Raw genomic sequence first — 23,272 nt, forward strand, 5'->3', positions numbered from 1 at the left:
GTAGAAAATGAAACCGTTTGTTCGAATTTATCGCCACTTATTGATTGGTTAGCAATGTACTATTAACCAGGTAATTTTGTAGTGCTTTATTAGCCAGTATCGCATACTGTTTGACCTAGAATCATCTTGTTCTCACCAGGAAATTATCTCTGTGTACCTAGAAAATTCATAAACTTGACATTTTATACAGCTAAGCGATGAACGGACAATCTAGTCAGATTCAGTCTATCCTGAAGACCCGTCACGCCCAAACAGTACGCATTTGCTTTGTGTTGGTTATAATCATTCCATCTATTCAGTTTTCATTTCGGAAAGAGAAAAGGCAGGAGGCTTAGGGTTTTGTATTAGTCATGGCAATTATGGTCTCTCGATTGATTCGATTTTTCTTTGAAATCATTGACAGACAAAGTTTGTATCACACGTTGATGATTCGATCGAAAAATTGATAGTCAGCTGACACGTGATTTCCCCTTCACTTTTAGAACTTTCTTGAGTTTCTTCATAAATTCTCTGTTTTTAACAAGACAAATAATTGAGATCACACCAGATGCAAATTTACCACTAATTTGAAAACTGTGATCAAGTCCCATCTAGTTCTTCTATATGACAATGGAAATTGGTTGAGTTTAGCCAACAGATCATCATACGTCAGCTTAACTGTTCTGTAAATCAGCTTATTTGCAGTTCTCTGGACCTTTTTCAAAAGCTCACTGGCTTCTTTAAGCAGGGTCTAGCTGCTTGTATGCAGCTATTTAGTTTAGAATGCACGAATACGGTATACAGAGTCAAGAAGGATTTAGCGTCGAGGTGGCTAAAGGCCCTTCATAATGACGATATTGTTTTTAAACCTTTAGTGGCTATCGCACGGCAGTGTGCAGTAGTTTTTAAGTCTTGGCTAACAATGACTCCTAAGTCATTGTGTGTCTGCACAACAGGCAGATCATTGTTATTCATCGTGTATCTATCTGTACCTTAGTGGGCAGTATGCATCACAATTCATTCGGAAGCATTTATCAGCAACTGCCAAACTTACATCCCTTACGCAAATCGAATGATTTATGTGGCGCATATATATTTAATGTCCCCTTGTATCAATATTTATGTGTTTGGATAAGTAAATCGCCAGCGTATTCCGAAACCTATGATGATACGAGACTAGGAAGGTCATTTATATACAAGAGGAATAAATAGCCCCAAAATTGTATCTTAAGGCACTCCACTAAATACAGTTTTCCAGTTGGACACCGAGTTCACCCGTACTCTTTGTTGATGCCCGCCTAGGAAGTCCTTTATCTACATTAATAAACTGCTTCCAACGTATATAACACCCGGTTGTGAGGAATGTTGTCAACACAGTCTACGTCTATCGATAACTTTTGGTTTTTAAGAGCGCACTAACTTTCACGAGACACAAATCAGTTCCAAATAATCTTTTCTAAAATTTTAAACACTTTGGTTGGGCTTGTGGGCCGGTAGTTCTTGGGTCTATGTTTTGTAGCCGTTTTGAAGACAGGACTTACTATGCCATTCTTCCAGTCTTGCAGATAGATTAAAGAATATCCCTATGGGATTTGCAACGAAATGTGCTAAAACCTCTAGTAACCTCAGTCAGAAGGAGATTGATTATGAATACAGTGGCCCCCAAATGCCCTGGTACGGCCGAGAGTGGGGAGAGTCTGCTCTCCCTCTCGAAATGCTCTCATATGGTCACGCGAATATATAGCCTCTGTCAGGGAAGTCCTACTCACTGCCTTCTCGTGGCGGGGGTGTTGTTCACAAAATTGAGAGGACGAAAAGCGAATGTCCGGCACTTTAACTGGGTTGGTGGACACGGAAAGTCCACCTAGGGAAGTTGGAAAACCCTCATTCCAAACCAATGGTGCACATGGACTCCAGTATCCTGAAGGAACGATTGGCGTATGAACCAACTGTTGGTCACCAGCTACCATGTGACTGCATCTCCTCACGATGCTCCACTGCCTTGTGGACTAGACCTTTAGGTCAAAGGCTCCTGGTGTGGTCCCCTAAGAAAACCACCTGCTTCAGTTTGGGCACCTAGGTAGTATCACAACCCTCAAATAAATCTCATTTGATTTGTGAGGCGCATATTTATTTGGTGCTTCCTTGTACCAATATTTATGTGTTTAAATAAATAAATAAATACAGTGATCTCGAGTGCTGTTAAAAGTATGAGGGCAGTTATCATTTCCTGGTTGCCCAAGGTAGCAGCAACAGTCAGGCTTTAGTAACCTAAGATGCACTTCATCGGATCTTATGGATTTTCCTATATCAAGTTCATTTGGCAGACCAAGGACATCGAGTTCTTTGATGGTCACATTGTCCAGTGTGATTTGGGAGGTTTGTATTGTCTAGAGGGGAACTTGTCTCTACGGTGTATACATTGTTAAAGTAGTTTGAGAATACCTGAGTTTTACCATAATCGTCCACCAATGATCCAGTACTGCTGTGTCCCCATATTGCTGGAATATTTCGTCTTCTATTGCTTTGGTTTATTTAAGAGTATAAGCGTTTAAGAAATTCTATAGATTCTTTAACAAACTTTTTCTTCTGAGATGATGGAGAAGGTTATCAGCTCAGGTGGATTATTTTGATGGAGTTTTGTTCTCCCAAGTCTTCACTTCTACCTGAGGTTTGTGCTGATGATGTTTAGAATAACGATAAAAGCTCCGCAACCATACTATCCAGCTCAGATAACGAAACTTCTACAGGTTTTTTATTCGTACAACCTTTTAGACTTGCGGAGCGTCGAGGCAAAAATATTTCGTCCTTCCAGATATTGAGATTTTGTCTCGTCAGTACCCAGTAACCTTGATCTCTCCCACATTCTTCTCTTACGAAGAGTGCGAATCTATTTGCTGAACCACAGTGGGGGAGTTTCTCGGACCTCTCAGTGTAGTCCAAGGGACGTACGGTGCAGTGACTTTTAAGTACAAATTTCTGATTGCATCCAAAGTCGTCTCAATGGGGGGGGACTCTGGCTTTGTTGACCAATCTGCTGAGAATTCTGAGTGTATAATACCTTGTATATTTGCTTTCCAGATGTTGGGGTTGGGTTAGGCTGATACATGCTCGTTATTGACAACTATGGAAATCAAAGATTAGAAATTCATGATCACTTATACGTAGATGTGACATAAAATGGTGGTTTGTGTCCTCATGTTCATAATGGGTCAATACGAAATCTAGTAAGAGTAGTTCCGAGTCTGGGTCTTACCTAGTTGCTTCTTTTACATGTTGCATTAGGACACATGTGATAACCGCATCAACTAATTTCTGTTCGAAGGAAATTCCTGACAGTTTAGTTCTCAGATTTTTCCAGTCTACCTTAGGTACGTTGTCTCCTAAGAATAAACATCGACCAAGTGTTGTAACCGTCTAGCAAGACATCATTCACCTCACAGTTTGGGCTGAGGTAGACCAAACCAATCAGCAGCTCTCGCCCTTTGCATTTCAAGCGACAACTAACTAACATATCCCACTTTCATGGGATCTGTTATCAAGAACGGTAAATGGAATAGTATCTCTAATGGATCCTAAACAATCCAACTTTGCGCTTCTGGATTCTGTCGTCTCTTACCAATGTGAAACCTTCAAAATCAAGTTCCCCGCTTTCCATAGACTGCATAAGCCAATTGTTTGTGACTGTGATTACAGGCGGCTTGGTAGGGTCTATCTGTACACCTACCTCTCATCGCCTATTGAGCAAGCTCTGGTCATTCGTATAACAGGTTCGAGGACTATTTAAGTGGTTTTGTACTGCACCCAAAGTGACCTCGGCATCATTCTCTGGCTAAGCCTCACCACCCGAAAATTTACAATTTTTATGTCCTCGCCAGCATCTTACCTTAGTTTTAGTTATTTTCCAGCTTCTCATCTTTTTTACGGTCAGCGAGCGGCAAGTCTTCACGGACAAAAACTCCTAACCTATTTATTTTATATCCATTCTGTAGTATTAAGTCCCTTTCATTGAGATATTTAAATACTACTTTTAACAACTTAGTTTGATTCTGTTTCAATTCTTTTTAGCTACCCAATCTATAAACCTTTTTACAAGGTGACTTCAGAAATATCCTGAGGCATTAGCTGGTTTAGTAGCTCTCTTACCAACTCAGTGTCAGTCAGTCACAACGTAGAACTTCGTACGTACATACATCAGTGTCATGCTCAATACGAGTTCTGAGGTTTTAGCTTTCACTCCTTGACTCTCTGAAAGACAACTGACCTGTCACTATGGTCAGCTTTCAATTTCTCAGCTACTGTTTGGGGGACATACTTTATTGACATTTCATCTACTCTACAAAATTCCAGTCTGTTATTTAGTCTTTTATACGTAATTATTAAAATAAGGTCCCTCTTATCTTACTCAACTTGGCTATAACGTTTAGATCTACATTTAAATTTGAATATAGGATTCAATAACTCTGTTTATTGTTACTTTCTAATTCTTTAAGCCAAACGCCCAATACATGAACATTAAATCATCAGGCTATTTCAAAGTACGGGAATCGAGTAGAATGGTGGGGTGTAAGACGTTTTTATATTTCTCAAAGTTTTTGTGTTCTTTTTTTACTGCCTTCGGTCACAAAGCTAATCAAACTTCCTCATTTTGTGTCAATGAAGGGTTTTATGTATTATTAGTCGTCTGTATAGTTATATGTTATAATACTGCATTGAGTTGTTGTCCAGGTTTTGTAACCATTACGCGACAGGATAGATTGCATTGCTCTCAATATAAAGCTCATAGTTACAGCTGGTATGCACCAATTTTATTGCATATGATTGGTTGACATCTACATAGTGTAAGTATCTAACGTGTACATGAAACGTCTATTAAAATGCTTATTTCTCTTTATTGACGAACCGCTAGTGTTATATAATGAGAATTAATCATTTAAAACACATGTATGGAAGACGAGTATTCTTTCCAATAAATTCTCTTCAGATTCTACAGTTATTTCAATGTGATAGTCCGAAAGCGGTCAGGTTTAAGGCAAATTTCTGGTGCAAAATTATAGCACGTTAATTGGCGATTGTTTGTAAAAAAACAAAATTTTTAATGTTGGGATGACTAATATGAAATATTAACTTGCATTTTAGTTTTTCTTTAGATAGTTTTAATGTTACTGACTTATGAAACTTTTATTGTAAAAATTTTATCCTTTACGACTCAGAATAATCGAATTCAATGCTCATACATAAAATATTGAAATTCTTTCATTGCGCCAAATGTTTCATTCGTCAAAAAAGTGTATATACTACGACGCTAAATAATCCGAGATTCCAGTTTACCATACATTCGAAACCCATTGAATCGGTAGCTATTAATGTACGTTGTCTCTTTGAAATAATGTTTCTCCAAGACTAAATGGAATCACTTTTATAATCATCAACTAAAAAATGATGCTCAACATAAATTTATTCTTCACGATGGTCCGCCTTATGCCAATGGTGAACTGCATGCTGGGCATGCACTGAATAAAGTACTAAAAGATGTCCTTCTTCGCCTCAAACTTCTTTCTGGTCACTCAGTTGAGTATATTCCTGGTTGGGATTGTCATGGTTTACCAATCGAACTTAAAGCCGTAGAAAATCTAAACATATCATCTCCAGAGGAAACGCGAAAGGTAAGTGTCTCGGTTATTTCTAAAACCTTACTAGTTAGCTTCACTACTAGCCGAGAAGTTTGTTAAAACCCAAAAAACGTCTTTTCAAGATTGGGGTATTATAGGATCCTGGACTGGATGCTATTCTACAATGGATAAATGTTTTGAGGCCGTTGAACTTAAAGCATTTTCAGATTTACATTCTAAGGCACTTCGTCATTTGTGCAATTAACGTTTTTTCATAGGGTTTTATTTTTCGAGGGTCTCTACCTGTCTATTGGTCCACGTGTACAAGGTCTGCTATAGCTGAATCAGAGCTGGAATATAATCTTGAACATAAAAGTTGCTCCGTTTATCTGAAAGTCATTTTGACGAGATATAACAACCATCTAAGAAAATATGTTAGCAGTAAGTAGATCTTGTTTCTGATAACTTATCTATCGTTAAGAGGATTCTAATGTGTATGCTATAATTTGGACCACTAACCCATGGACTATATTTTCAAACGAAGCTGTAGCATATGACGTAAATGCTACGTAAGTTCATAACGTTGTTTTTTGTTGATTCACATCAAATTTACTAAGTTGTAAAACAGCTCAGCCTAGTACAAATTGTTTTGCCCATGTCATACTACATCACGGCAAAATATAACTAACAAGACGTATGACTATAAACGTCAAAGTGATTGCATCGATTATAGGGAAAAAGAGGTCATCATTGCAAAACAATATTTAAGCGCAAGACTTAAGGGACTATGAAAAGTGGATGCATATGGGCTGTTACCCATCGTTTCCAACCACTGATCATAAGGCTGACCCTGACCAGATAGTTAATCGAACATTCATTGGCGTCGTGTACTGATAATATGATCTTTATTTGACCACCTAGTCTTCTAAGTCCAACCACATGTTTAGAGAAAACTTGATATCCGAATTTCCAAATGCTAATAGAACATTTAAATATGCTCAGCCCCCAAATGCCCTGGTACGGCCGAGAGTGGGGAGAGTCTGCTCTCCCTCTCGAAATGCTCTCATATGGTCACGCGAATATATAGCCTCTGTCAGGGAAGTCCTACTCACTGCCTTCTCGTGGCGGGGGTGTTGTTCACAAAATTGAGAGGACGAAAAGCGAATGTCCGGCACTTTAACTGGGTTGGTGGACACGGAAAGTCCACCTAGGGAAGTTGGAAAACCCTCATTCCAAACCAATGGTGCACATGGACTCCAGTATCCTGAAGGAACGATTGGCGTATGAACCAACTGTTGGTCACCAGCTACCATGTGACTGCATCTCCTCACGATGCTCCACTGCCTTGTGGACTAGACCTTTAGGTCAAAGGCTCCTGGTGTGGTCCCCTAAGAAAACCACCTGCTTCAGTTTGGGCACCTAGGTAGTATCACAACCCTCAAATAAATCTCATTTGATTTGTGAGGCGCATATTTATTTGGTGCTTCCTTGTACCAATATTTATGTGTTTAAATAAATAAATAAATAACAATACTGATGGTTGATTTTTGTTACAATTTTCTTAGTTACGTTGTTCTACAATGTCAAGCGTCGAGGGAGGTCTATTTAGTCAGCAAGAATTTTTCGGATAAATTGATATCCCTTTTACCGAGAGCAAGATTACACAAAGTTGGTGAGCTAATAGGTAATCAAACAGTACAACGTAAAATATACTTATATTTTAGGTAATGACCTTTGTGATTGTTTTTATTACCATCCCACCCGTGTTTCCTGTGAAATGCCGTTTTTGCCTAGCTCTCATGTTTGCGAGTCTGTCGGTACTGGTTTGGTTCATATAGCTCCTTGTCATGGAAAGGAGGACTTCGAATTGGCAAAAAAATATGATTTACCGTTGGTATGTTCACTGTCATAAACTTTCCTTTTTGGTAAAATTTGAAAAGCTGTTCACAATCAGGTTTTACTAGTTTATCAGCTTACAAAACTCGATTGATTATTTTATCATCATTTTTGGCCTTTTTATCTACTCAATTAGTTTTTTTCTATGTAGAACTTGTTTGTCGATGAATCTGGTTGTTTCACTCAAGAAATCGGTGCGGAATTGGCGGGTCTCAGCGTGTTGGATGAAGGAAATGCTTCAGGTATGCTTTTCTCTACATGGCGTTTTTATTTCATTTCCAATTTAGCTTCGTTATCAGGTGGCTAACTTCGGGACCCGAAACATCTCTTTTTTTTATTTGAGGCATACCCACTGTATGCGTTCTTAGTCCATTGACTCTTGGAGTATCTGCTAACCTATGAACCTAATAGCAACCACAAGGTCATCAAATATACTGTACAGCCATGAAAGTTATCTCTTTCATTAGTTACTGATAGAGTCTTATTTGCTAATCTTTAGTGTGGTTTTTTTCGTACATTCAAAGTTTTAAACAATTTAATAATTTCTGTTGCAAACCCGTTTTACCAAATTCATCGGAGACAGTTTTAGATAATACGTTTTAAGCTGATTGTTAATGTTTTAATTTGTGACCAAGTTGTGCTTTAAAATACCAAGTTTAAACTTGGTCAAGCAACATCATTTGTCGTTCAACATGGTTTACATGTTAATACAATATTCTACACAAATCGACTAAATTGCACTTATTTTTTATCGGTATCGTCATATTGTACCACAGCATTTATATTCCTTTAAGGTTTATTCCATGATCACACGTTTCATATTGTTTACATTTAGTAATCAAATTACTTGAACCAATCACTATACACAAAGAAGTTATATCTCACAGCTATCCTTACGACTGGCGTACGCGGAAGCCTGTTGTTATCCGACTCTCAAGTCAGTGGTTTGTCGATACAGAAAAGTTATCTCATTTCGCTTTGGTAAGTATAGTCAAGGGTTTACTCAAGACAGTTTTTCATCACTATTTTAGCCTGATACTCAATGATTTTACTAGATAATCACTGTTTTAATTGAACAAACATCTCATTGAGAAAGTATTGGCAGATCGTAAACTTTTACTAGTGAGGTAATTCGTTTTGAACAATGAACGTAAATATTTTCTAAATGCATACCACCGTAAGGAATCAAAACTTCCTCTTCCCACCACCATTCCAGGTTAATCTGAAGACAGTAGGCATTTCTTGAGGATAAGATTTTTTAGATGTATAAGAAAATGTCAACCGAGCCATTTACCTTTTAGTATCATTTTACTCAGATTAGGCAATCACCACTGGGGAAAGTGAAAAAAAATCAATTAGGTTTAGCCATAAGTTAAGTAGTGAAAACCAGTGGCACATAATGTAAAGATATTTGGCGAAAGAGAACTGGGTTCAAACTATTTTTAACGAGTTGAAGGTATTCTTAGAGGATTAATTATCCCTAACATAGGGAGATAAAATGTTCATCGATTACATCTTAATGTTTATTCACCTTTGAACTGTTAGGTTATACATTTTTGAAAATGTACGTTAGGACCATTATACCAGTTGGTCTTCTTATCTTTAGTATGGTTGATATAACTATTGAAGGCTGTCATAACCGTCAAACGTACTTAAAACGTCAGAATGGGTAGGGATACTCGTACTTATTAGTGTCTTCAAATACGCTAGTAGATAAGCTCATCCAAATATTTTATTATTAGATGCCTATTACCGTTTCTAAACTTCGTTTCAAAACATCTTATTCTATTCTCTTTTAGTACGGTGCATTCTAGTTTTCAATGATATTTTATGTATTCTTTTTGTATAGGAAGAATATAAAAAAGTTAATGTTATTCCTGCTTCTCATAAGCATTCTATGCTTCCATTCATATCTCAAAGACCAAATTGGTGTATATCACGTCAACGAGCTTGGGGTGTTCCGATTCCCGTACTTTTCAGAAGAAGTGATTATTCCCCAATCATAGATTAGTATGTACCTGCCTCTTTCCTTCTCTCTCTCTCTATATATATATATATAACATTGATAATTACTGATAATAATAAACAAATATGCACACAAACGAAAATTCGAATCTTTCAGGATTGCTTATATTCTTATAGTATCATTACTTTAAAGTAGGAACTGATCAGCCAGTATCTGACATCACTACCTGCCAAACCCACTTCATAAGTGATCAACTTAGTTACATCCTAATGTATAGTACAGTATAATCACCAGATATCTGTGCTTCTGACAGTAAAAATATTATTTCCTAGCTTTGTCTTTAAACATTATCTTTTTGCTCTCTATTTGACGATAATGCGTTGTTGTGTAATGTATGAGTCATTTACATATTAGAGTGTTATGAAAGTAGTGAAGAGTTTAAAAGAATAATAGTATCTAGAGGTTTATACAGAAATGTTAAAAGACTCGGATGGAATCATGTTATTAATATCATTTCACATTTTCAGTTATCGTATCCCGTTCCCCCAGTTACGCATCTTGAAGACCCACATTCACGACTGTCATCTTCTAGTAGCTACATTCTGTCCTGACCTTTTAATTACGTTTTTCTACATCCATACTTTTATACTAACCATTATTTCACGTCTCGATATTTTTAAGTGTGTAGTACGCATCCCAAATACTTTCGTCGGACTGTTCACGAAATCCTATAAGCTGAAGTTGTCTGAATTAAGGTGAACTAAAAGTATTCGTAATTTAATACCCTTCCTTGCAAATGATCAAAATAGCACTACTTCGTTGTCTAAAATGTATGTCAGTTGTTTCAAATTCACTTTGATGAGCACTTGTTGTAATGTGTCGTTTACGTTGACTGTATTTTTATCGTTTTAACCTTGTTTTGACATTTTTCTAGTGTCGTCTTAAAATCTTTGCATGGTTTTTGTATTTTCAGTGATTTAATTGACCACATTAGTAGTCGTGTGGCCTCCGAAGGTAGTGATTTTTGGTTTACTGAAACATGTGATCAACTTATCCCTGAAATATTTTGGAAAAAGGTTAGAGGTTCCTCCTTTCACCCATGTATAATAGTTTTCTGATTTTTGCATAACACTAACGTGTGTACAGATCAATCCATAGATCTCATTAAATTTCATGCAAGTAGTTCCCTTCATTTATTAAGATCTCATCAAAGTTAGTGTTTTTTCTTTGTATAACTAATACTTTTGTGGCTAATAGAATTAAGAAATTTGAATAATTTCTCTCCTACTGTTAAGTCTGTAATCCAAATATAGTAAACATGCGTGCAAATTACACCGATTACGAGGTTTGGAGGTTTTTTTCAATTCGAAACTTTTTGTACAAGAGTACTTATGTTGCTCCCAAATGCCCTGGTACGGCCGAGAGTGGGGAGAGTCCGCTCTCCCTCTCGAAATGCTCTCACATGGTCACGCGAATATATAGCCTCTGTCAGGGAAGTCCTACTCACTGCCTTCTCGTGGCCGGGGTGTTGTTTACGAAATTGAGAGGATGAAAAGCGAATGTCCGGCACTTTAACTGGGTTGGTGGACACGGAAAGTCCACCTAGGGAAGTTGGAAAATCCTCATTCCAAACCAATGGTGCACATGGACTCCAGTATCCTGAAGGAACAAATGACGTATGAATCAATCGTTGGTCACCAGCTACCATGTGACTGCATCTCCTCACGATGCTCCACTACCTTGTAGATCAGACCTTCAGGTCAAAGTCTTCGGGTGTGGCCCCCTAAGAAAACCACCTGCTTCAGTTTGGGCACCTGGTCAGTATCACAGCCCTCACACAAATCAAATGAGATTTGTGCGGCGCATATTTATTTGGTGCTTCCTTGTACCAATATTTATGTGTTTAAATAAAATAAATAAATAAACTTATGTTGGTTAACCTATTTTTATATGAGTATTTTTACTCTAAACTTTGATTTTTTTTACTTTATATGCTGGAAATTTTTTGCATTATTAAAAATTCCGATTAGTTATCAATCATTTCGTTAAGCTCTCACGAACAAAGCTGGCTTCAAATATGTGTAAATTATTTTATTTAATTACACAGCTATTCGTTTATATATTTCTGTTTACCAACATTTGTTTGCTTGTTTTTTTCCTACTACTTTTAGTGGTCTCTTGAAAGTCATGACGTATATAAAAGTACAGAAGTGTTTGATGTTTGGTTCGATAGTGGTCTTTCATGGTTGTGTGTTATAAATAGTATGTTTCTATGTTTTAAAAGTTGTATAATAGTCAGTTTGGTAAATTTCTGTAGTTATACTTATAAACACTCCGTAAAGTAATAAATTCAATAACTGTATTACACATGAACAACACGTTACTAGACGTTTTCTTATTTCACTGGCATCAATTGGTAGTGTAGTGAACGAAAACTCAGGTACGGTAAACCAATTTATTTGTTTATATAAAATTAAACGGTGTCTTTGTAAATTTGAAAATCACAAATTAAATACATCGTTTGGATATCTTCCTTCAGCTGTCCTTCGCATACTCCATTCTTCCGTTTCAGTTGTTAATCCAATTGCTCTCTGTTTCCCTTCCTCTTCTCTCTATTTAAATCTTTTGCTGGTAAGCATTCCTATTCCTGCTACATTCTACTTATATCTGTCCTCATAAGTAGCGCACAGCACAGTGTGACCGTTACTGTTCACATAGTTCATTTTGAAGTAAAACTAAAATTAGATACTCACCAACAATTGAAATTTATCTCACAATTTCATATGTTGATTAAATTATGAATTTATTTATTATAAAATTCTAACTACATCAGCCTTATTATAACGTTTTGTATGTGAATTATTAATTGTCCATGTTTGAATTATACATTACTCATGAATGTTTACTGAAATTAAAATTTTCAAACAAAACAAGTGTTTGGTTTACTTCTTGTTTCTTTCTTTTATCACTCCATTGTAGGCAGTAATTATTCACGCTTACCTTGCTCAAATCGTGTTGCAGATACTTATTTGGAAGGTCATGATCAATTTCGTGGTTGGTTTTCGGCTTCACTTTTACTTAGTATTGCACTTACTGGATGTGCACCTTTTAAGTAATTATATAATCAAATGCTTAAGTTCTTATTTGTATGTTTAGATTTGTCTTTCACTTATCTGTACTTCAAACTTCGGTTGACTAGATTAGAGTAGCATAATTTTAATCAATTTATTTGTAATAGATAACATAAAAGGATCTATCTTCCTTTAAACCTTAAGATTAAAATTGCTTCATAACGTTCTTCCTTCCTATACTATATCCTTATATACAACCTATCTTTTATATACTACCACCACTAAATTAACTATTTCTTTGAATCCGGTGTTCATCTTGTTGTGCTAACGAGGTATGGCAACTTGAACCGATGCATAAATGTGCCTGGTCCTACGTTGTAGCTGACTGACATAAAAGGATTACAGGTTTTACATCAATTATTACCTCCAAGTCGTTGCTTGTGGGTTATGGACTAGCTAAAAACAGTTTTCAAGCTTTGTTTTAGACTTTAAATGGAACTATGTTGGTTGATAAGGCTGTGAAGATAATTATTTAGCACATATCTAATTATTGCCTTCATCGACCATTTTCTAGCTGAAACATTTTGAGCCAATAAAATACCAAACTTATCAGACCGAGATTGCACTTCAGATTTAATTGTATGGGGAAGTGACTTTTAGAATACCGAAAGTTGTAGTCATATGTTGTTATTCTACCAAAGACTTGAGGTTGAGTTTCGGGATCCGTGTGAGTCATGAACACAGCATATTTGCAGTTTTTTGAAACATTATACGTACTAAAATTTGAATTCATGTCAGTTAAAATCATTTTCGATTTATTGAAATTCACAATGTGTTTTAGCCTGTGTTGAATAATATAAATGAGTACTCACATTTGCTTAGTAACTTGCACCTGATTACTATTTACAAAAAAGTATTTTGAAATTTTGACTAAGTTTCATTGATGACGGTAATCGAATTGAGACGCTTATCAATGAAAATAAATGTGAGTACAGTCCACAGGTGAACTTGAAGAAGCTCAGAAGGAGCCGAACATATTCCATCCAATCAGTTTTTGGAAGAATATTCCAGAATTAGTACGTGTAGCTCCCCTATTGGACAATGCTAATAACCCATGTGTGCGGATTGGATAACTAAAATGATGATTTCGTTTTTACTAAAAACTACAAATACCTGACAGTTTTGTACCATAATTGACACTGTGTTGGGAATAACATTCCTACTTACTAGTCTTTTCTCTTGCGACGTTGCAGGTTTGATCGTTCAAGTAGCATCGTAGTACGCGGCATAGCAAGAATTTAAAGCTCTAGATATAACAGTAAATGAAACGTTAGAACTGGAATGTGTATATTATCATCAATATTAATGTGTTAGTCGTTTAAAAGTTTTATGGAAACCAATTACTTTATAGTTAAAATCACATATTACTTTTCTCTGTATTCTTCTGTGATTTTCTAACTTTCAGATTTTATTTTATTTTAGAAATCTTGTAATACATGGTTTTGTTGCAGATTCGTGTGGTCGTAAAATGTCGAAATCTTTAGGAAATGGTATTACTCCAAAAGAATTAATTTCTAGTCAAAATGGATGTGTTGACATAATGCGTCGGTGGGCATGTTATTCCGGTTTAGATACTGTATGTCATTTAGGTTCTAAAGAAATCAGTCAAAATGCTGCTAGTTATAAAGCTGTAAGGAAAAGAACGATTTTTTTTATTATTTTATTTATTTATTTAAACATATAAATATTGGTACAAAAGGGTACCAGATACATATGCGCCACACAGATATCATTTGTTAGTTGCATTACAATACACTGCGTCCTTTTTTAATGTTTGAGCATAAAAATTACCATTTATATGCTGATTCGTTTTGATGAAGTTTATTCTAGGTGTAAAACAACTAATGGAACTTTATTTAGATTAATAGTTCACAAATGTATAGGGTTTTGAGTTTGAATTCCATCCTTATTGCATGATAATATGGAATGTACTTCTAATTGACTTGTTTTTAGTTGAAAAAAGTATTTCTCAATAAAACTTCTTATATACCAATATCTTAGTTACATGGTGGAGCAGTAGCTTAGCATTCGACTCCCAAACACTTCGTCTTCAACCCGAGTCTTGTTCTGCCTACTTCGACCAAAGCATCCAATTAGTGTTCACTAGTCCTCACACATAAAGTTTACTCAAACCCAAGTTCAGGAATCTACGCTCGACAAATGGTCTAAGTCATAATAGTTGCGTAAACGATGCGTTTGTCAGAACACATCTAGTAGAATGTGCTTTTAATAACCACTTCGATAATCAGTGTTCATGTATATTCCATCTAACATTAGGTACCTCCGTTATTCATATTTAATGTTGAACTTTTTACATATGTAAATATTATCGGTAGGTGTTTACTGAAAATAATCTACTTGATATACTTCCAATTTCACTTTTAGACACATTTTTTTACCATCATTCTCAAATTATATCTATACTACATGACGTTCACACTGACTATCTTGATTTGTAAGGCTTTTCACGTCCTAATAACGTCATAACTGTAATCTGATTACATCATTTTACCTATTTCCTAATAGGTAGATTATTTTTTTCGCTTTAATCCCAATACACAATCTACAAGGATAGCCATTACTTAGAGCTTAAGTTACCTTAGGAGTTCAGTTAAATGAGGAATTATTTATACCCTTTATCCTTTCAAATAAAGACAACAATATGTATAAAATGGCTACTATATCTTACAGTTGTATTCACTCCCCATATCTTGAAACGTTCATTTCATCAGCGTCATAGTACTCTCTGACATATAGTGATTTTTGCGTTCTGTGCCATTTTGTAGTGGACCACCTTTATCTTGATGTTTGACTTGTAATTTTCTCTCGCTTTTGTACTATATGAAAATCTTCGAACTCCTTTGAGAAAACATAATCCCCCTAATTCCATAAAAATTATCAGGAAAGGGTTATCATTTTTCCTAATTATCGTTCTGATATTTACACCTTGTAATCCTATCTTTGAGTGGAGCCTTGGGTAAATGAATAAGGCGTTTGACTTCGAACTATTGGGTTAGAGTGTCTGAGTCTTGTTCCACTCAATTAGGTTTTGATATCATGTTACTATCACTAGCCCTCACATATAAAGTGTCTCAGAACCAAGTACATGGGTCTGTATTTTATAAGTCGGTCGCGTCATATATCAACACTACCCAACTCGCTCACATCATCAAAAGAATGCGTTAACGTTTTTTTTCAGTGGATCCAATATGTTATAGCCTTTGTTCAATTGACATTTTCACCTTATAGCTACGCAACAGTCTACGCTTTATGACTGGAAATTTATACGATTTTTGTCCAGTTACCCAGCTAAATTACAATGAAAAAACAAATTACTCACTGTCTAAATTAATTTTGGATATGGCAAACAATGTTAGTGAAGATACGTGCAATTCTCTTTGTCTTACTGCATTGGATAAAGCTGTTCTCTATTCTCTTTCAACTATTATTTCAAATTCATTGAATACTTACTATCCACAATTTCGATATAATACAATTCTATCTGAAATTGATCAATTTTTATCGTATTTATCATCTGTATATATAACTTCAGTTAAAGACAGGTAACTGCATTTCTATTTTTTTGTTTTGTATTCTATTTTGATTTCTATGTTCCATTTATCTTCGTTTTCTAATAATAGCCAATATAAATCGGCAGCTCGTTTGTGCTTTTCTATTGAAAAAGTAATGTACATTACTTAGTATTGCATAACTTTCTAAGAAGTAGTCGATTTTCAGCTCCCAGAAAGTGTCAAAAGTTTTAGAGATGTTTTAAATGTACATAAAATTGAGTAGTGATTTCTACTCAATGTTAATGTGCATTTTACCCATCTCATCATACAACGATAGACTTTTTTAAACAATCACAGCTCTTATTTAACATCATAAGTGTTTATTTCTCTAATGTACTCACTAAATTGTGCATAGGTAGCTAAACCAATTTTCTTTCACCTGTAATGTATTTCAAATGTACGGATAATATGTGGGAAAGTTATCATTGTTAAAAAGTGTAAAATCGTTGATCTGTCAGTTTGATATTTCCTTACTTTGAATTCCGTTTCTTAATGCTACTTGATCTAAATATTTCTGACAGATAATTTATACTGATATCAGACGAGTCAACCACTTTTTCACTGTACTATAGTATTTAAGACTATATATTGTCAGTCGCATTTTTGTTTGATATTATACTCAGTTATAAGATAGTTATTGTCTTGTGATTTTATGGTGTGTGCTACTAATATCGACAGATATAATTATTTTATTTATTTATTTGAACACATAAATATTGGTACAAGGAAGCACCAAATAAATATGCGCCGCACAAATCTCATTTGATTTGTGTGAGGGCTGTGATACTGACCAGGTGCCCAAACTGAAGCAGGTGGTTTTCTTAGGGGGCCACACCCGGAGACTTTGACCTGAAGGTCTGATCTACAAGGTAGTGGGGCATCGTGAGAAGATGCAGTCACATGGTAGCTGGTGACCAACGATTGATTCATACGTCATTTGTTCCTTCAGGATACTGGAGTCCATGTGCACCATTGGTTTGGAATGAGGGTTTTCCAACTTCCCTAGGTGGACTTTCCGTGTCCACCAACCCAGTTAAAGTGCCGGACATTCGCTTTTCATCCTCTCAATTTCGTAAACAACACCCCGACCACGAGAAGGCGGTGAGTAGGACTTTTGTGGCAGAGGCTCTATACATGTGGCCATATGAGAGCATTTTGAGAGGGAGAGTGCACTCTTCTGCTCGGAATGCTCTCACATGGCCACATGCATACAACCAGTGCTAGGGAAGCCCTACTGTTAGCGGGACATAGATTGGATTAAAGCATGCTCCATGCATGATTACGTTAGTGCACGCTGATTGGCAAATTCTTATCTAATCAGCGCTTGTCGATACTTGGAGAAGACTCTAGAACCTTCTCATGTAAAAGACTATAAATATACTAACGTATTTCTTATTGTGCTTCTTACTTCCATCTACCCTTGTTATTCGGAATTTAATTTCTTTCCTGTTCGACCGTGTTCCGATTTGGTGTCCAAGAATACGAAGCAGTAGGAATGGCTGGGTCGTAATAAGAGAAATTATAACACCTACTCGCTGCCTCCTCGCCTCAGGGGTGTTGTTTACGAAATTGAGAGGGCGAAAAGCGAATGTCCGGCGCTTTAACTGGGTTTGCAGACACAGAGGATCCACCTGGGAGAGTTGGAGAACTCTGATTCCAAACCGTTGGTTGTACCTTTACTAACTGAACCGTTTATCCCATTATTATTATTTCACTACTTTTCCAAAAAAATCCACCTCAAGTTTAATATATTTCTACTGTCTTAGATGATCGTATGTAGTGCATATCGAAGCATCATTTTTTATATTAAAACATAAACATTGTTCAGCTATTGATAAAATCGTATTCTTTTTACCAAACTATGTAGTTAGTGGATGTAGATGTAAATATTGTTATATTATATTCTATTATATTACCCCTCGTAAAGGAGCATAGACTGCGCACTAGAATTCTCCATCCGACGCTATCCTGGGCAATCCCTTCCAGTTGTTATTCATCCTTTTCACATCTGCTTCTATTTTCCGGCGTAATGTATTCTTTGGCCTTCCTCTTTTCCGGATTCCATGTTAGGGCTTGCCTCGTGATGCAGTTCGGTGATTTCCTTAATGTATTTACTATCCACTTCCAACGTCTTTTCCTAATTTCCTCTTCAGCTGGAAGCTGGTTTGTCCTCTCCCACAGAAGTCTGTTGCTGATGGTATCCGACCAGTGAATGTTGAGTATTTTGCATAGACAATTGTTTATAAATACTTGCACCTTCTTGACGATGGATGTAGTAGTTCTCCACGTTTCAGCTCCATACAGTAGAACTGTCTTGACGTTTGTATTGAAGATTCTCACTTTAATATTAATTGACAGACAGTTGTTTTGAGTTCCATATGTTCTTCAATTGTAGGAATGTTGTCCTTAGTTTGCCAATCCTTGACTTTACGTCTGCATCCAATCCTCCTTGTTCATCAGTGATACTGTTCAGGTACGTGAAAGAATCCACAGCTTCTCCACCAAGTGTGATTAAGTTGGTGTTGTCTGTGTCGTATTTGAGGATCCTGCTTTTACCCTTGTGTATGTTGAGACCTACTGATGAAGAGGCTGCTGCTGCTACACTGACTGTCTCTATCTGCATTCGTTGAAGTGTATGGAATAGAAGGGTCAGGTCATCTGTGAAGTTCAAATCGTCTGGTTGATTCCGAGCTGTCTATTGTACTCCGTGTTTCCCTTCCGATGTCGAGGACTTCATAACCCAGTCAACCACCAGGAGAAGGAGGAAGGGAGAGAGTAGACAGCCTTGTCTGACATCGATCCTCACCACGAATGCATCTGTCAGCTGTCCTCCATGCACGACTTAGCAGTGCAGTCCGGCATACGAATTCCGTATGATGTTGACGATTTTCTCACCTATTCACTACATAGTGTCGAAGAAGGTTCCATGAGGTCCTCCTATCTACGCTGCCAAACGTCGCATAGTCAAGGAAGCTGAAGTACAGTGACGAATTCTATCGAATTCATTTGAACAATGATTTGTAGTGTCGCGATTTCGTCTGTACACTACCGTTCCTTACGGAATCTGGCCTACATATCTCGGAGTAGGGAGTCTACTGAATCTTCCATCCGGTCCAGCAACACCCCATTGGAAACTTTTCTTGTTACTGATAGTAATGTGATGCCTCTGTAGTTCTGACATTTACTCAGATCTCATTCCTTTGGTATCTTGATGAGGTGTCGTTCTTTCCAGTCTGTCAGTGGTACTTGTTCTTCCTCCTAAATCTTCTTGAATAGAACATGTAGCATGTTTGCATTTGCTTCTATGTGTGGTTTTAGTGCTTGAGCTGGTACATTGTCAGGTTGTGCTGCTTTCTCACTCTTGATTTGTTTGATAACCATCCTGATTTCTCCGATCGTTGGTGGATTGACATCTGTGGGAAGGTCTGTGAGTGCTGCTTCGATGTCCAGCGGATTCAGTTGAGCTGGTCTATTCAGGAGTTCTTCAAAGTGTTCTACATATCGGTTCCCCTGTGCTTCAATCTCGGTGATTGTCTCCTTATGATGACTATTCTTGAGGCCCAGCACCTCCTGACACTTTGAAGTGAGTGATTCTTTGATCGCTTTCCAGTTGTTCCTCTTGCTAATTCCCTGTTCTGTGAGTAGATCTTGTATGGCTTGGAACCTGTTGTTGAGAGATCTTGAATTCGTTGAGCTTGTTGGTATCTCGAAGGAAGGCTGTATTGAATCCTTGTAATGCTGTTTGTGCAGTTGTCCAGTGTTTCTTTAGCTTCAATTTCTTCTTGACCACAACTAGGTGATTATCTGAAGCTATGTCAGCTCCTCTCCTGGTTCTCACGTCTTCCATTAACTTACTGAATTTTTTGGTGATGCAAATATGATTGATCTGATCCTGTATATTGTAATCCGGTGAGATCCATGTAGCTTTGTGTATGCGTTTGTGTGAAAATATTATGTCGCCTATAACCGATTTGTTGAATGCACATAGATTTGAAAATCTCCCTCCATTTTCATTTCTCTCTCCTAGTCCACGTCGTCCCATTATATCTTCATATCCTGTGTTGTCCCCGCCGACTTTGGCGTTTAGATCTCCCATCAAGATGGTCAGGTCCTTTCCTGAGCACTTCACTATGATCGATCGCAGCCTCTCATAGAACTGATCTTTATCGTCGTCGTTGTTGGATAACATTCATTGTGATCCCCTCCTTCTCTGTTTTAAATGACGCTTTGATGATTCTGGATCCTTGAGATTCCCATTCTACAAGTGTATTTTGTGCTTCTCTGGACAACATTAGAGCAACTCCTTGTGTGTGTGTGTGTGGAGCATTTACTTGCTCGTGAACAAAGTACAACAATATCTCTCCCGAATTTAATCTTCTCTGTCCAGCCTGGATCCAATGGTTTTCACGTATTCAGAGAGACTCCAATTTGTATCTCATCATTTCCATTACTGTTTGACTGGTCCTCCCGATCTCCCACATTGTCCGGACATTCAATGTATCTATAATAGTGGTTGCTGTGATTGTTAGAAGGCGTATCGTCCTCGTGACTTCCGAAGAATCTCGTTTTTCACCATGAGGCGTCATAATTCTTCCTTTAACTCGGAGGGCAGAGTTTAAATGGTTTATTTCGGTTAACGTAAGTTACTGTTATTCGATCATAGGTGTCTTTGAAGAATTGCTCTTGTGTTTTGAGAATACTGGGCAATTAATGCTTGAATCTAGAATAGGGTGACAAATTGCTTGATAAAGTGGTAGATCTTCATCGATCGAGGTTTTTGGGACATGAGTTATGGTATGTCCAACCACCGCCCTTCTTGACAGTCGATGTTTGTGGTGTAGAAGTAGGCTTGAAAAAAGCTAAGGAAGCCAAACCGAAATATTACATCAGTTTATGGAGTGACTGACAATTTGGACTGAACCATGTTAATAGGTGTAGACTACCTACCTTGTCTGCGTGATTGTCATAACCAATGGTTGGAGACTTTGAATAACGTGGTTCAAAATCGTTTGTATTAGCACAGGTGCATCCATTCTTTGTTATCTTCCGAATTCCAAGCTTCTGAGTTCTTCCCAATTATTTCACTTATTTATATTTCCTTGAATTGTACTATGGATGCCTAATCTTTTTTATTACCACTAATACTGTTACTACCTCTACTGTTCTTGTATTTAGCGTGGCAATTTTTTCTGTTTGTGTTTGTGGGGTATAGTTTTTAGAAACGATGTACGTATGTACTAAGTTCCACGTTGTGTCCGACATAACTAATCTAAATATTTCCAGGTTGTTTTATTAACAGTATGGTAGTTCAGACATTTATTATTTAACTGTGGCTTAGTAGGTTTAAATTTTATCATATCTACTTATGTTTACACGATCTTTTAATATTAGTTTTTTTCAAAACTACTGCACTGTGTATTTATATAGTTTTTGATCGATAAAAGAAACCTAGTTTGTGAATGTTGTTCAAAAATACCTAAAACTTTGCGTAGACACATCTTTTCCTTTAGTATCAACTTCTAAGCTTGTCTCTCCAGTCTCCTATAACTGATTCCCAGTTTTTTCCGGGTCCAATGTTTTAAAATATCTTTTCTCTACTTGTTCAGCATATAGCAACTTCACTGACTTGTTATATGTCTTTTTCTAAGTATTCTGGTCTTTGTTTTTCTTCTGATAATTAGTTTCATTTTTGAATTAGTTGTATGTTCTCTCAGCTTCTCAGATTGTTTTTGCTTGTAGCCTCACAAGACAATTTATACCTTACATGAAGCTTGATTATTAAAAGTAATCAATCATATTTTCCTTTTTTTTTTCTTCTTTAATAACTATTTCTTTCTGGTGCCCATGATTATCATTTCTCTTGTTATTTGGATGTTTTAGATTATACTTCAATAGTCCAGATGATTCATCCCGACGAAACACACAGACAGTATTTTGGTTAACTGTTGAATGCCTAAAAGCTCTTTTAGCACCAATTTTACCTTATTTAATGGAAGAAGTCGAGTCGGTAACTTGGAATCTTTTGTCATCTCAATTAAATGACTTTAAGCAATCCACAACTCTTTTGGAACGTTATTCATCTTTATCCTTGCATGATTATTGTTCTGTAGACAAGTTGAAACCGTGTTCAGATTGGACATTATGCTTATCGGCTATGAACCGGTGGGATAAATTTAAAAATTATTCAAATTACGTAAATACTGCTTCTTCATTGTTTCATTCCTTAATCAATTCATTACCAAAAAGTGAAGAGTATATACCTTCTACTGGTCCTTTGTCAAGTGCTAATGTGCATATCACTATACCAACAAAAAGTCAAGAAGTATATCACATGTTAAAAGTATGGATTTTTGTCAACGAATTTACCTATATATATATATATATATATATATATATATATATATATATATATATATATATATAGAAATTACTTAATGTTTATTTTTCTGGCTTGGTTGTTTTTGAGGCTAAATAACCTTTAGATGTTAAATTATTGGATAGTTATGGGGTTTTCTAAACTAATAACTAAGTAACTACTCATTATTTCCTACTTTTAGTAAGGCAGTGACTCAGTGGCTAAAGGGTTCGAAACCTGATCCATCTACTTCAGTTTGGGCAGCCACTTAGTATCATTAACCACCGCTCTTAGAGAGTGGCTCATGCTGAAGTACGTTGTGCATGAGTTAATTCTAATTATACTTTCAGTGAAATGTTTTTCCTGCTGAACCGATTTTTAATAGTTCTTGTAATCGCTTTTATTTTTCAGGCTCTTCATCCGCTGGAATCATGTATTTCTGTATCATCAGATTTGTGCTATATACTTCGGGCATCGTCAATCTCATGGTCAGTAGGATCATATGGAGATGAAGTTACTAATACATTAGGATGTTATAATTTCAATATAAACGAAATGCAAGTGTCAGTGACATTTCCTTTGGGGGATCAAACAATCAAATGTCAACGTTGTCATAGGTACACGAATAACAATTTTAAAGATACTTTATGTCCCCGTTGTATACAGGTATTAGATGGTTCTTTATCTTCAAAACATTAGTCAAATCCTTGTAAATTACTTATGTTTTTTCTAATTTTATTACAAAACTAAGATAAATTATC

General features: G+C 36.4%; 1 protein-coding gene across 1 annotated transcript; it reads left to right on the forward strand.

Moving 5' to 3' along the window:
* Positions 1 to 35: 35 nt before the first annotated feature.
* Smp_129650 (isoleucine--tRNA ligase) lies at positions 36 to 23,210 on the forward strand (the record flags this gene model as incomplete). Its single annotated transcript, XM_018791566.1, has 18 exons — positions 36 to 70; positions 5,193 to 5,347; positions 5,382 to 5,645; positions 5,680 to 5,839; positions 5,886 to 6,032; positions 6,073 to 6,160; positions 7,157 to 7,275; positions 7,316 to 7,485; positions 7,639 to 7,729; positions 8,323 to 8,468; positions 9,337 to 9,497; positions 10,427 to 10,529; positions 11,625 to 11,715; positions 12,433 to 12,565; positions 14,007 to 14,214; positions 15,834 to 16,147; positions 22,037 to 22,496; positions 22,923 to 23,210. Exons 2-18 carry the CDS (start codon positions 5,207 to 5,209, stop codon positions 23,208 to 23,210), a joined length of 3,084 nt encoding a protein of 1,027 aa, XP_018645275.1. The 5' UTR covers positions 36 to 70; positions 5,193 to 5,206.
* Between the last annotated feature and the right edge of the window lie 62 nt (positions 23,211 to 23,272).

Source organism: Schistosoma mansoni, assembly GCF_000237925.1.
Source record: "Schistosoma mansoni, WGS project CABG00000000 data, chromosome 2 unplaced supercontig 0120, strain Puerto Rico, whole genome shotgun sequence".
Taxonomy (NCBI): Eukaryota; Metazoa; Platyhelminthes; class Trematoda; order Strigeidida; family Schistosomatidae; genus Schistosoma; species Schistosoma mansoni.